General features: G+C 49.4%; 1 protein-coding gene across 5 annotated transcripts in view; it reads left to right on the top strand.

The window, feature by feature from the left end:
- BCL9L (BCL9 like) overlaps positions 1-13,756 on the top strand; it is an 89,354-nt gene that overhangs the window by 60,272 nt on the left and 15,326 nt on the right. For all 5 annotated transcript variants that reach the window (XM_032777132.2, XM_032777130.2, XM_075073563.1 and 2 more), the window contains 2 exons: positions 3,442-3,820; positions 8,311-8,433. In XM_032777132.2, the coding sequence (XP_032633023.1) occupies positions 3,520-3,820; positions 8,311-8,433 (424 nt within the window). In that variant the 5' untranslated portion in view covers positions 3,442-3,519. The remainder of the gene's footprint in view (positions 1-3,441; positions 3,821-8,310; positions 8,434-13,756) is intronic.

Raw genomic sequence — 13,756 nt, 5'->3', positions numbered from 1 at the left:
AAGACTGGCTGACACTTAAAGGGCTAGCTACTCCCTTAATGTGCTGTGAAAATTAATCAGCACCATAGCTCACCATCTTCCTCTAGGCTAAAGCAGAGCCCTCTGCTAGGTGTGTGGGGATAAGGAGGAGGAGGGAGCTGCTAATGACTTGCTAGTTAGGAAGCAGTGATAGGCCAAATGGTGCAGGAGAGATCTCACTTTACTAACTAGAAATGCTTGGGCGGGCTGTGTGGCAGCACTGCACTTGCAGGCCTGTGAGTCCCATCTGGTTTGGTCTCTCACCCACTGGCAAGGCAGGTGCTATCATCCCACATTTTGCAGATGGGGAAACTGAGGTACAACACTGTGAAGGGACTTGCAGAGGTTATGGGGGTACTGATGGCAGGTTGCCTGAGTTTGGGTCCTGGCTGACCTGACACTGAGGCTGTTGCTGTCTCTTGGACAGCACAGAGCAGCTGGCAGACTGGCTGCTCTGCTGCATCTTGTTCGAGGTCTACCATCCTGCTGCAGTGGAGTGGGACTTGGCTTTTCCCCCATTGCGTGTCCCCGGGTCCACTCTGAGCAGGTCAGAAAGGGCATCCATCCCACTGCTGAGCTGATTCAGTTCTATTTAGAGCCCTAGGGTTTGGATTGGTGCCCAGTGCTTCTGGTCCCTGGCTGACAGAAATAGCTGTGTTCAGTGAATGGGTAGGGCAGCCCGGCATCATGCAGCAGAGCCCAGGCAGAAGGGTGGTACCCTGTGTGTGGTGTGGTGTGGGGTGATCTCTTTGCCTGTGCACGGGAGGAGGCTCCTTTGTGAGCAGGGTGGTTTCTATAGGGTAGAGAGTTAAACAGAGCTGAACAAGCAGAGAACAACACAGCAGCTTCCATTACAGCTGGCTGGAGGCTCCCCCCAGGAAGTAAAAAGGGTGTGAAGGGGAATGTCTGTGTATCTTTAGGGCCAACACAGCAGAGGGACATGGGGTGTGTCTCTGGAAGATCCTGGCACAGTATGCAGGGTACTTCTCATGGAGAGTTTGAATACACTGCCCTGTTCCTTTCTCAAGTGCAGAAGCCATCTCACATTGCTGGTGGTTTGTCAGGAGCACAGGACAGGGGAAGACACCGCTCCCCTTGACTTGCTTCCCCTGCCTCTGCTGGGTGACTCTGAGTGCACTTGCCTCTTCTTCTCCTCCCACTGTGGTACTGCATTTATTCTGGGCTCACTGGGGTTATTGCTCCCTGCTAAAGTGAGCCATCGTTGGTTGCGTGTAGGGAACAGTGACCAGCCATGAGGGATGCAGGCTGCAGCTGCCCAGGCAGCCCATTGAATTGTGAGTGGTGCTGCATGGCTCCCCAGAGCAGATAATGGACCCAGCAAATACCTGGCACCTCATTCCAGTCACTGCAAGACTCCTTATCCTAGCACCCAGGGCAGAGACACGGGAGAGCCCCAGCGAAGGGGTGAGGGTGTGGGTGGAAGAGTCCCGTGTTAAGTCAACTAGATGCTGAAGAAAGGGTGAATCTGTATTTCCTGAACAAACCGCACACACACCACTGCCCAGCCTCCCATATGTGCCCTTGGCTCCTGTCTTCCCTCTGAGCACACTGTAGGGCTATCTAGAGAACTGTGACCAAGGTGTGGTATGGTGAAGACCTCACCTCATTATCCCTGGCAGCACCATGCTGCATCACAACATCCAGCTGGAAGTTGTGGCTGATATGGAGCTTTCCCCATCCATCAAGCATTTCTGTCTCAGGCCACTGCAGCAAGTGCTAAAGCTACCTCTTTGCCCCCTACAAGAGCGATGACTGTTGCTTGGCTGGCTGGTTCCTCTGCCTGCTCTCACTTCTGCCTCTCTCTTATCTCTCTGCCCCCCATCTCCTCCATCCCCTCCTTCCCTCAGCCTTTTTCATTAATTCCTGCTCAGAACAGCTCCCTCTCACCTCCTGCTCCTTCTCCCTCCCTGGATTTCTCCCCTACTGCATTCCTCCCCTCAGTAGGCTGGGTTGTCCCCTCTTGTCCATCAGGTTGAACCATATGCTGACTGCTAGGCACCATGTCTCATGTGTTTTGCAAAGGACCAGAAAGTGCTAGTAACAACTGGGGCTGGCTGAGAAATGGGCAGTAGGATTTGGGGTGCTAAGGCCTCTGTATTTTTGTTCACTATACAAATTTGTTCTGTACTTTGGCAAACACCTGCAAAATCTTAGAAACATAGGACTGACTAAGGCAGGAATAAGTATTATCTAGACCATCCCTGACAGGTGTTTGTCTAACCTGCTCTTAAAAACCTCCAATGACAGAGATTGCACACTCTCTCTAGGTAACTCTCTAGGTAGTGCTTAACTACCGTGACAGAAAGTTTTTCCTAATCTCTAACCTAAATCTCCCTTGATGCAATTTAAGCCCATTGCTTCTTGTTCTGTCCTCAGTGGTTAAGGAGAACAATTTATCACCCTGCTCTTTATAACAACGTGTTGCCTACTTGAAGACACTAATCATGTCCCCCCCATCAGTCTTCTCTTCTCCAGACTAAATAAAGCGTTTGGTGTTTTTGTTTTTTTCCCCCCCTCCCAATTCTTCCTCGTAAGGCATGTTTTCTAGAGACCTTGACTCATTTTTGTTTCTCTCTTCTGGACTTTCTCCAATTTGTTCACATCTGTCTGAAAGTGTGGAAGAATTGTGCTGGATGTCCTTCCATTCAAGAGAGGACAAGCTTTGAGTGAAAATAGCCCCATTTTATTCATACCATATTGAATTGGGGGGGTGTGGTGTGTGCATGTTTTTGTGTACATGCCTCTACTTGGTGGAATTGCTTCTCTGTGTGTCATAGATCTTATACTGCTTCTAGCAAAGGAGGCTTCTCCTTTAGCTCTGATTTTTGCTTTTGGGAAGTCTGGTTCTATCCTGCTGCCACCTTGAAGTTCCACACAGCCAGATATGCAGCACAGTGACAGTTGTGATCTCCTGGGTCCCCAATGTAGCATTTAAATATGCAGCTTAGAAAATATTACTGTGTGAATCCCATTATTCCTGGTTAAAAGGCCTGCGAAGCTTATTTTTGGGGGGTGAAGAGGTGATGTCAGTGTAGAATTTTGTGTCCTTAGCAATGTGTAATGTGCCAGGACTACTGAATTGGGCATGCTGGGCTTTGCTGATAGTCAGAACCCTGCAAGTCTGTGGGGATGAGGATATCCATGGACCATGTTTGTGGATTGCAGATCAGATACAGATACAAACTTTGTATCCACACATGACTCTACTCATAGTGGTAGGTGTGGGTGCAGGCATTTTCAGTTGGGACAGGCACAAGGGGTGCAAGCACCCTTGATGGAGGGAGGGAAGGAGGCATTTGGGCTGTGGGCACCCTGGATGGCTTGCGGGGAGGCCTACAGGCACTCCTGGTGGGGGAGGCATGTAGGGCACAGAGGTTTATTGATCGCTTTCTCTTTTTGCAGGTGTTTTGACCAAAGGGAAGCAGCAGCAGGGACTTGAAGCTCCCTCCACTGTCGCTGCCAGAAGTTTTAGCCAATCAAATGCACCCTGACAATAAACTGACCAATCATGGAAAGACAGGTAACAGCGGCACCCAGTCTCAGCACCATAATGTGAGCCAAGGACCCACTTGCAACCTGGGGTCTAAGGGCGTGGGGGCGGGAAATCATGGCAGCAAAGCCAATCAGATTTCTCCTGGCAACTCTGGACTGAAAAACAGCCAGAACGCTGTCCCAAACTTTGGGTCCTTGAAGGGCAAAGTGAAACGGGAACGAAGCATCTCTGTGGACTCAGGAGAGCAGCGGGAAGCCAGCACCCCCTCACTGGACACGGAATCGAAAGGTAATGCTAAAAAACCTTTGCCTTGGAGAGATTTTCTCTGAACTGTCCCTCGCATCGTAGTGGGAACTGGGTGTGGAGCAGCCAAGAACCTTCCCTGCAGCCTGTGATCCTTCAGTGTCCCTGCTGGGCTAGCTAGGAGCTACCCTACGCGGCCTGTGCTCCTGCACCCTTGGACTGCCCTCTCCTTGCAGATGGTGCTGGGATTGGAATAACTGTGAGCTCACTCATGGCCTGTGTTCCTACACTACTCCTCACAGCACCTTCTGCTGGGGAATGCTTGGATTGCACTGGTTGGCAGCGTCACCCCAGACACCTTATATACCCCATACTGGGCTCCGTTTTGCACTTGCTTCTAGGGCCCTAGTGAGCTGCAGCATGTCATCAGGAGTTGTGGTGAAAATTCCCTAATAGTGCAGATTCCAAGCACAGAACTGAGACAGGTTTTGTTAATTGTCTAATTGCTGTTGCCAAAGATCTGACTTTTTGTGGTGTCCTTGCATCTGTTTTGTTTCTGCCCAGCCATGGTTAGAGGGAGTTGGTGTGAGGGTCACTGGTTGAAGAGTTAGTGCTTTTGTTTGCAATGGATGACTTCTGAGTTAAATCACATGGATTCTGGAAAAGGACTGAGTCAGCACTTCCTGACCGTTGGCTTCCCTGTTCTAACCAGCCTCCCACAGCTTGTTGGGCCCTGCAGAGCACTGTGCCAAAGGGCTGCATGTGGCACTCGCTACAGCAGACCTGGGGGCATTTTGCCAGTGAGTTGCAAAGTGAGAACCTCAGGAAGCATCCTTAGTTCCTCTTAGGGGCCATCTTTACACGGTTGCCTGGAGCTTCTCTTTCCAGGAGTAGCACTGCTGCTCTGGCCCATATTCCAACACGTCTCATGATCAAAGATCTGTTTAGCATTCTATAGGAACATAGAAACTGGCAGGCTGGCTTGGACCAGAGCTGCATCCAGCTCAGTGTCTTGTCCCTGACCATGGCCAGTGCTAGCTGCGTCAGAGGAAGGTGCAAGAAACACCATTATAGACTATGTCCTGCTTAAAAGGAAGGCTTCTTTCTCAGTGACAGTGGGAGGTTGGCTAATGCCCTGGAATGTGAGAGTCCATAGCCCTGGTTAATGGGATGGGGATGTTCTCATTATCCATGTAAATGTTCAATCTTTTATTGAATCCAGCTTTGCTTTTAGCTCAGTCTACTGAAGCATTGATTTGAACAGGTGATTTATTAAAATAACTCAGTCTAGAATGCCTGAATCTCCTATGTAAGTTCCTTGGCCTCCCAATTCAGCTACAGCTCACTGATGTCTGTCTTGTATCTGGCCTCTCAACACTGTTTTGTGTAAGAGGCTCAATGAGGGAGTGATGTCTTGGGAGTTATACCAGAGGACTGGAAGTCACCACTCCTGGGTTCTATTCCTGGCTCTGACACTGACATCCTGTGTGACTTTAGGCAAGTCTTTTCCCCCATCTCTGAGCCTCAGTCCATCCCTGAGCCTCAGTCCATCCCTCTGTGTAATGGGGAGGGGACAATACCCAGTCTTGCAAAGTGCTTTGAGATCTTCAGGTGACAAGTGTCATAAAATGGCAGGGTATTATGGCACCAATCCCTCAAATGGCCCTAAACCTCCCTTCCATTTTCACCTCTGGAAATCTCTGCGCCACAACCTTGGGCTTAGTGCCAAAGCCTTCCATCACTTGCTGCAGGAGCCAGGTATCATTTGAGTATATGTAGGGCCCTACCAAATTCATGGTCTGTTTTGGTCAATTTCAGTCATAGGATTTTAAAATCATAAATTTCACAGTGTTGTAGGGGTCCTAACCCAAAAAGAAGGGAGGGGTGTGTGTGTGTGTGTCACAAAGTTATTGTAGGGGTGTGTGGTTCTGTTACCCATACTTCTGCGCTGCTGCTGCTGGTGGCATTGCCTTCAGAGCTGAGCAGCTGGAGAGTGGTGGCAGCTGGCTGGGAGCCCACTCTGAAGGCAGCACCACAGAAGTAAGCTCAGCATGGAATTGCCACCCTTACTTTCTGCACTTCTGCCTGCAGAGCTGGGCCTTCAGTCAGCAGCTGCCATTCTCCAGCCACCCAACTCTGAAGGCAGCAGCACAGAAGAACGGGTGGCGTGGTATGGTATTGCCACCTTTACTTCTGCACTGCTGCTGGCAGGGAGCTGCCTTCAGAGCTGGTCACCTGGCCAACAGCCGCTGCGCTCTGGCCGCCCAGTTCTGAAGGCAGCGCAGAAGAAAGGGTGGTAATATTGCGACCCCCCTGCAACTCTCTTTTAGGTCAGGCCCTCAATTTGAGAAACATTGGTCTCCCCTGTGAAATCTGTATACTGTAGGGTAAAAGCGCACAAAAGACCAGATTTCACGGCCCGTGACACGTTTTTCATGACTGTGAATTTGGTAGGGCCCTGGGTATATGGATTCCTTTCAAAGAACAATAAAGTATCTCGTATTCCAAGCTGCTTGTGTTTATAGAGCTGCAGCCTGAGATTCATCCTCTGAGGCAGTTGGCAAGGATGCTTACTAGCAAAGATATGTGCAGAGCTCTCTCTCCTGGTCACACGCCATGGATGGGCTGATGTGAATGCAAGGCTCCACCTCCCACCTCCATCCCCCTCCAAAAAAAAAAACCATGGACACTGTGTTGGCGATGCTGATCCTTGCTGTATGTTACTCTTTCCTCCTGCCTGCTGGGTGGTCTTGGACACCTGTGGAACTGATTTCCAGGGATGCTGTGAAGGGCAAAAGTATAACTGGGTTAAAAAAAAGGATCAGATAAGTTAATGGAGAATTGATCCAAAATTGGCTATTAGCCAAGATGGTCAGGGTCACAACCTCACACTCTGGGTATCCCTAATTCTCTGACTCCCAGAAGCTGGGACTGGACGACAAGGGGATGGATCATTTGATAATTTCCTATTCTGTTCATTCTGTGTCTCTGAAGCACCTGGCACTAGCCATTGTCGGATTACAGGATGCTGGGCTAGATGAACTTGGTCTGACCCAGTATGGCCGTTCTTATGTTCTGATGATGGTGAGACGGACTCCTGCCTGTTGCCTTGTTGAGAGCCCATTGAATCCATGGGGCAGGAAGCCATCTCTGGGGCAAAAGCTACATCCCTGCCCCAATGCAGCATGTACCTGTTGCTTTGGCCTAGCTGAGCTTCTATGGTTGTGTTTTTTGCAATCATGTCCCTGCTGCACCCCCCCCCCTTCCCCTTTAATTCTGCTCTGATTGGAACTAGTTGCCATTTTTGGGGGGCAGGAAGGGGTTGTTGGTAATTTTTCTTGTATGAAAACCAGTGGTGCATCTCTCCCTGCCAGTCACCATCCACAGCTGCAGAGTCAGGCCTCTGGGGAGAGAGTCTAAATGCTTAGGCCAAGATGTCAAGGGAGAGTGCTCACTGTGTCTGGCTGGGAGGAGAACTGGGGAATGTGCACCCCATGCAAGGAGGGGAGTTAAAGCAGGAGCAATAAGGGAGAAGAACTTGGCTGAGACTGAGAGGGGAAAATTTGGGCTGGATGCCAGGAAAGTGCCCACGCAGTGTGATGGCTCAGGCTGGGGAATAGTCTCCCAAAGGGAGGGTAGGAGCCCCATTGCTTGGCACATTTCTGCTACTCAGGGCAAACCTCTGGGTGGGATCCCGTTGGAAACAATTCTGCTGCAGCCAGCAGGGAGATGGGAGTTGACAGGCCTCTAATGAGCCCCCATGTCAATCTGTTGTGCCAGACTGAGCTCTTGTGAATGGCAGAGGTGGCTGGTATTGACTGAGCTTTCCTGCTCAGCATTCCAGCAGCAGCTTTGCCTCCCCTGGCTAATGTGTGGGTCGCAGCTCAGGGATGGTGCTGGACTCCAGCAAAAGCTTCCAGATCCCTGACAATCTCATACTGTTTTAAACAGTTCTGTGGCAGCAGTTTGGGCCCAGCTCAGGCTGTGATCCCATCCCTCCATAGGTGAGGAATGACTGCATTGGAGAATGGGTCCCAGCCTGGGCTCTGACTACTAAAAGACTTTTTGCAAAGCCATGCTAGCAGGGCCTCACCCACAGCACAACCAGGGTCTTGCTGCAGGCACAGCACAGTGCAGCCAATGGTCTCTGGGCAGAGATGGAAATGCTGCTTCCAAGTTGTGCACTGTACGAGGGAGAGTCGCTGCAGGTCCTGCACTACTTGGGGATACCAGGGCTTCTGACCCACGTAGGGCTGTTCAGTCATTGGGCAGGAGTCCACATGGCTCCATGCTGGGTGGAATTGCTGCGGTTTAGTGCAGGAAGCAGACAGATGCTGGTTGTCAGGGCCAGGGTGATGCCTGTCACAGGGAGCTGAACTCTTATACATCTGCCCCTCTGTTCATTGGACTCCTCCGACTGGTTTTGCTAGCATGACCCTAAGTGCCCCGAGATGGTGGGGCAGAGCCCCAGCCTACTCAGTCCATGGCTGTGCCGTGGCACTTCCCACTTTCTGACAGGTTCTATCCCATTGCAGGGGAGGTGGCTCCCCGCAGCAAGCGTCGGTGTGTGCTGGAAAGGAAACAGCCATACAGCGGGGACGAATGGTGCTCAGGACCAGACAGCGAGGAGGACGACAAACCCATCAGCAGCACACACAGTGAGTATTCCCTCCCCAAACAGCCCCGAGATCACTGTATGCGCAGTTCCTGTTCCGGAGTCTGTCAGAGATGGCAGCGATGGCAACCAAAGGCTCCCAGAAGAAGCTGTCTGCTGGATTAACAGGGCACTTGGCAAGGTGTGTGGTGATGCTGCAGGGTTGTAGTATTACACACAGGTGTGGTGTGGTGCTCTGCAGGTGAATTTTGTGCAGTGTGATTTAGGTGGTGGTGTGCTGGAGGATTGTTGAATGTAGTGTAAGGGTAGGAGGGGTCGGTGTGTAATATGGGACTGGATCAGTCCCCCAGCCCTCTTGGCCCTGTCTCCACGAGGGGACATTTCTCCCCCCGCCCCCCCAACCTCCATGACAGGTGGGCTGGCCATGCTGGGCTGTTGTGCATGGCTGGCACTGACTTGGCTTCAGTGCTGTTTGGCAGGCCAGTGGGCATGCACAGAGCTCATCATGTTCTGTGAGCGCTGTGCTCAGACAGTGCCTCCCACATGGATTTAGATCCTTGTTCACACTGTAGTGTTGGACCATCCACTCTGGAGTCACTACAACCCTGCCTGCAGGCGGTTGTGCTCTGGCATTGAGGGAAATGCTCAGGGCCTGTCAAGAATCTGGACAGGGCTGAGTTAACCAGAGTGCACTGCACACTGCCTTAATTTCTGATCAAGGCTTTAAATCAAGTTAAAAGCTTGCTCTGAGGCCCTGACGGTTTTTATTGTAAGTCTCTGGGGAATGGTGACGTTTTATCAATAGGTTTCATGTGACTCTTAAGCCTCCGCTTCCTCATTCCCCCATCTCGGTCCTCTCTCCCCACCCACTGGAATCTCATATGTTAAAAAAGTGTCATTTTGTGTTTAGCTGGAAGCTGAGGCACTTCCCTTGGCCTAATAAATAGCACAGTGATCTGATGGGTGGGAGGTTGGGTGGGGGTGTGTGTGGGGGTGTGTGTGTGTGAGAGAGAGAGAGAGCACAAACTGAAGGTCCTACCTGCCTTCCAGAAACAGCAAAATCCTTTGATTTGTTGCATCTTGAATTCAACGGTTTTCAAACTGTGGAAGTGAAAATATTTTTGAGGCAGCTGGGTCAGGTCCATTTGGGTCCATCCTTCACATTCTCACTTCTCATCATCCTGCCAATGGCTTTCCCAACAGACAAGTTCCCCAGCTGCTAGAAGAAAAAGCTAGATTTGTTTCCCTGGATATATCTATCCCATTCACTTCCCTCTCTCTCTCCAGAATTGTGTTTAAATTCTGCTCACAGCAAATGGAACATGGTAAAGTAATTAAGAAAAGTGTGAAGCTAAGAGTTTGTGAGTCAGAGCAATTGCCCCTAAAATGATAGAGGAGATTTTCCTAGATCAATATTCATGATGGTTTGTATTTCTTAAAACTCCAGGTACTTTTAGCCATGAATACCTCCCCCACATCTTCTCTGACCCAGGCTCCCAGTTTGACATAAGGGACTCACGTTGTTATCTTCTCCATCCACATAGCTGCAGTCTTAGCTTTCAGTAAAAAGACTGTACGGGATAAAGACTGGTTTGCCACATACTCTGAAGTATGCTTCCAGTTACTGAAGCAAAATGCATGCTATATATCCACTACAACATGAACCCCTCTCCTGAAATGAGCTAACCTGAGAATGGCCAAGAGCACATTGCAACAAACATCAAAGCAAGATGCTCATCCGTACTGGCTCGCTCTCTCTGTGAAAAGATACAAATGTCCTTCGAGAATGGAGGTCTAAGAGGATGATGGAATCAAGAAAGCAATAGTACCTTCAGCCAGGAAGATTGCCCACTCAAATCTCTTAATGGAGACATCATCATCATCATCAACAGAAGCAAATGGATGCAGTATCACAAGCTCTAGTCATGTGAAACCACTCTTTCTGAAGCAGTGCTAAATGCAGTCCCCAGGCTTCTATATCAAACTCTTTGATAGTCTGAACCGTCTATAAATGAGCTTGAAAAGGCAATCACCTCCCTAGTACCAGGAAAGGCTACAGGAAAAGAAGGAATTCCAGCTGAAGTACTGGAATAAGACTTAAACATCTGCCCAATGTCTTGTTTGCCTGGTGGAGGGAAGGAAGGGTATTGCAAGACATGAATGGTGTCAACATCATAATGCTGTATAAAACCAAAGGAGAATGGAGTGATTGCAACAACTACAGAGGAATCTCTTTCCTTAGGATTGCTGGTAAGGTATTTGCACAGGTCAGCCTCAAAAGACTCGAAGTTCTTGTTGAATGCATATATTCAGAGAGTTACTGTATCTTCCATGCCAGTAAATCAACTATCCACGTAGCCTTCACTAAGGCAGCTGCAAGAAAAGTGTCAAGAACAAGGAAAACCTCTCTAGATGGCCTTCATAGATCTTACAAAGGCTGTTGACCTGGTCAGCAGAATGGGTCTTTTCCAATTGCAAGAGAATTTGTTGCACCCCCTCTCCCACCCACTGTCCTCCTCAGTCTAATTCAATCTTTCCACAGTGGCATGAAGGCTACAGTCCAATATGATGATGATCAAGCTGACTGCTTTGTAATCCACAGTGGTATCAAACAGAGATGTGTTTTGGCACTAACACTTTTTTTGATATATTCTTCTCTCTGCTGCTTTGTCATGCTTTCTCATCTAGCACTGAGGATGTATGGACAACGCTTCAACATTGCACATATAAGAGCTAACAGCAAAGTCAAACACCTGCTGATAAGGGAACTTTTTTGTACTGACAGCACACTGTTTGCCACACACAGTGAAGAGGACCTTTAGCAACGTGGCAGTAGCTTTGCACTAGCTTGTGACAAATTTGGACTAATCACTAGTCTAAAGAAGACCATGATTATGGCACACGTGTGGACTGCACCAGAAGTTTTTATAGCTAGTACCGTGCTAGAATTTGTCACAAGTTCTGTTATCTAGGATCAACTGTTCTGGATAACCTACCTCTAGATGATGAGCTTAATTCCCACATTGGAAAGGCAGCCACCAGACCCACACCAAGATATGGGTCTACCAGCTGTGCATTTTAATTACACTGCTGTATAGTGGCAAGATTTGGAACACCTACAGTGGACATGAGTAGGTTAAACACCTTCCACACGTATTGTCTTCATCATATTCTAAATATCAAGTGAGAAACCAAAGTTTCTGACACCAAAGTACCTGAGAGAGCAAAATTGCCAAGTCTAATCAGGTTCAAGGATGTGTCCAGGAGTGACTTCAAAGCTTTTAATATAGATACTACAGGGTGGGACGATGCAGCTAATGGGTCACATTGGTGAGCTGCCCTGCATCAGGGAGTCAAAGAGGCTGAAGAGATGTGGTTGAGGGAGAGGAAAGTGAAGACAGTAAAGCATAGGAGGCCTCAAAGTCTTAGTACTGCACTAGCTTCCTCTTCTGGGCTTGTGTTTTGTGCCTGCATTATTTATGGCAAAGACTGTTTCTCAAGAATTTGATGTTTTACCTACTTGCAGTGTTGCAGCACAACACACAGTAACTGAACTTATTTGGCTGTTTCATTGTCATCTGTCAAGGCTGCCATTCCATGTTAATGCTTCGTAAAGTTGTATGGGAGTCTGACTATCTTTGCTACAGGAAAGTTGCCAGTTGGAAATGTGAATTTCTGCATCACTCTAGAGAGAGGATCCTCCCCTCTGCTGTGCAGGCCTACAGCTGGGTGCAGAGCAAGGCAGGCAGGCAGTATAAAGAAAGTGGACAAGCATACAAGGAGCTGCAGAGTTGCCCTTGTGTCTGACTCACTGCAGTGCAAACAGACAAGGGCTTAAAGCAAGTTGCTGTTCAAGGCTCTTCCCTTTAGATCACTGGGTTTGAGACAGTATAGCCCAGGGCACTAGGCTGGGAGTCAGGACTACTGGGTTCTCTACTTGGCTGTGCCACAGATTCACTGGGTGACCTTTGGCGAGTCACTTCTCCTCTGTGCCTCAAGAGAAAGGGATAACGCTGCCCTGCCCTTTACAAAACACTCTGTGATCCATGGGTGAAAGGTGGAAGGTAAGACTAACTGTTATTTCTGAGGCTTGCTGTGAGCAGATCATCAGAATGCTGCCATGTGTGACAAGAGAGCATCCAGCTGGAGAACAAATGGCCATTCTCCTGTTAGAAATGGCTGGATTTTAACAGTTCTGCATAGAATTTTGCCAACTCCAGCACTATGATCCCCATAACGTGGCGAGGAGTGAGCCTTCCTCAGACTGCCCCCATGACAGAGACAAGAGCCTGGTTCCCCTCCCAGCACAGAGACTCTAGGGAGTCTTGCTCAGAGACACAGGGTAGTCTGGAGAGTGCGCAGAGGAAGTGCTGGGTGAATCCTGGCCTTGCCCCCATTCCGGCCTTGTCCTTTATTTAATGCCAGAGCCTCGTAGTTCACATGAAGGGGCAGTAGCTATGCTCTCCCAGTCAAGTTCAGGGCCTGGGGGGATGTGTGTGGCTGTGGCTTCAAGGGGACTTTGTGCAGGTGGAAGTGCTAATGCAGACTATCTACTAACTACCCTCCAGCTGTCCATAGGGTGCTGTGCAAATGCAAAGCACTAAGTGGTGTTGTTAATTACAATTATTATTAATATTAAGTAGGAGTATTATTAAATAATTGATAGTGATTATCATCGCTCCAGTATGCAGTGTTCCCTGAGTGTCTCTGGAATTGCCCTTGAAGGGGAAGGCTGGGAGTGTTTGGGGTCTATCACTCACCAGGAGGGAAAATGAAGGGGAGGACCTAAGCCACTCCCTGCTCCTGCCATCTGTCTGGGAGGCTGTAGATATCCAGGCCCAGAAAAATCCCTGTTGTGTGCTGCCATCTGCTGGAGGCTGGGGGAATGCATAGCTCTGCCCTGCTGGCGGGAAGATGCAGGAGAGAGGCCCTGCTCCCCAACACATGTGGTTTTTGTTCTTTTCTATGTTTTGTAAGGGAATGAACTCCAGGGTAGAATGTTGGGCCAGAGACACTGAATCCTCTTCTCACACGCACCTCTGACACTGGCCCTCAATCCTGACTCTCAAGACTCTCTGCTACTTCAGTCCTGGGCTCCCTCGACACACACAGCTTTGCCAGTGCCTCTCATTCCCAGCTTTCAGATCCCACTATCCCAGCCCCAGGCTCCCCTACGCCATAGGCAGCTCTGCTGGTTCCCCTCAATCCTGACCCCTCAGCCTTGAACTCCTGTGTTATACCGATCTCACTCTGGTAATTGCCCTTAACCCAGACATTCAGTGTGTGCTGTTTAGAATCAGAGAATATCAGGGTTTGAAGGGACCTCAGAAGGTATCTAGTCCAACCCCCTGCTCAAAGCAGGACCA

Source organism: Chelonoidis abingdonii, chromosome 18 (assembly GCF_003597395.2).
Source record: "Chelonoidis abingdonii isolate Lonesome George chromosome 18, CheloAbing_2.0, whole genome shotgun sequence".
Taxonomy (NCBI): Eukaryota; Metazoa; Chordata; order Testudines; family Testudinidae; genus Chelonoidis; species Chelonoidis abingdonii.
Note: the sequence above shows the minus strand (reverse complement) of the source record. Positions and strands in the feature narration are given on the sequence as shown.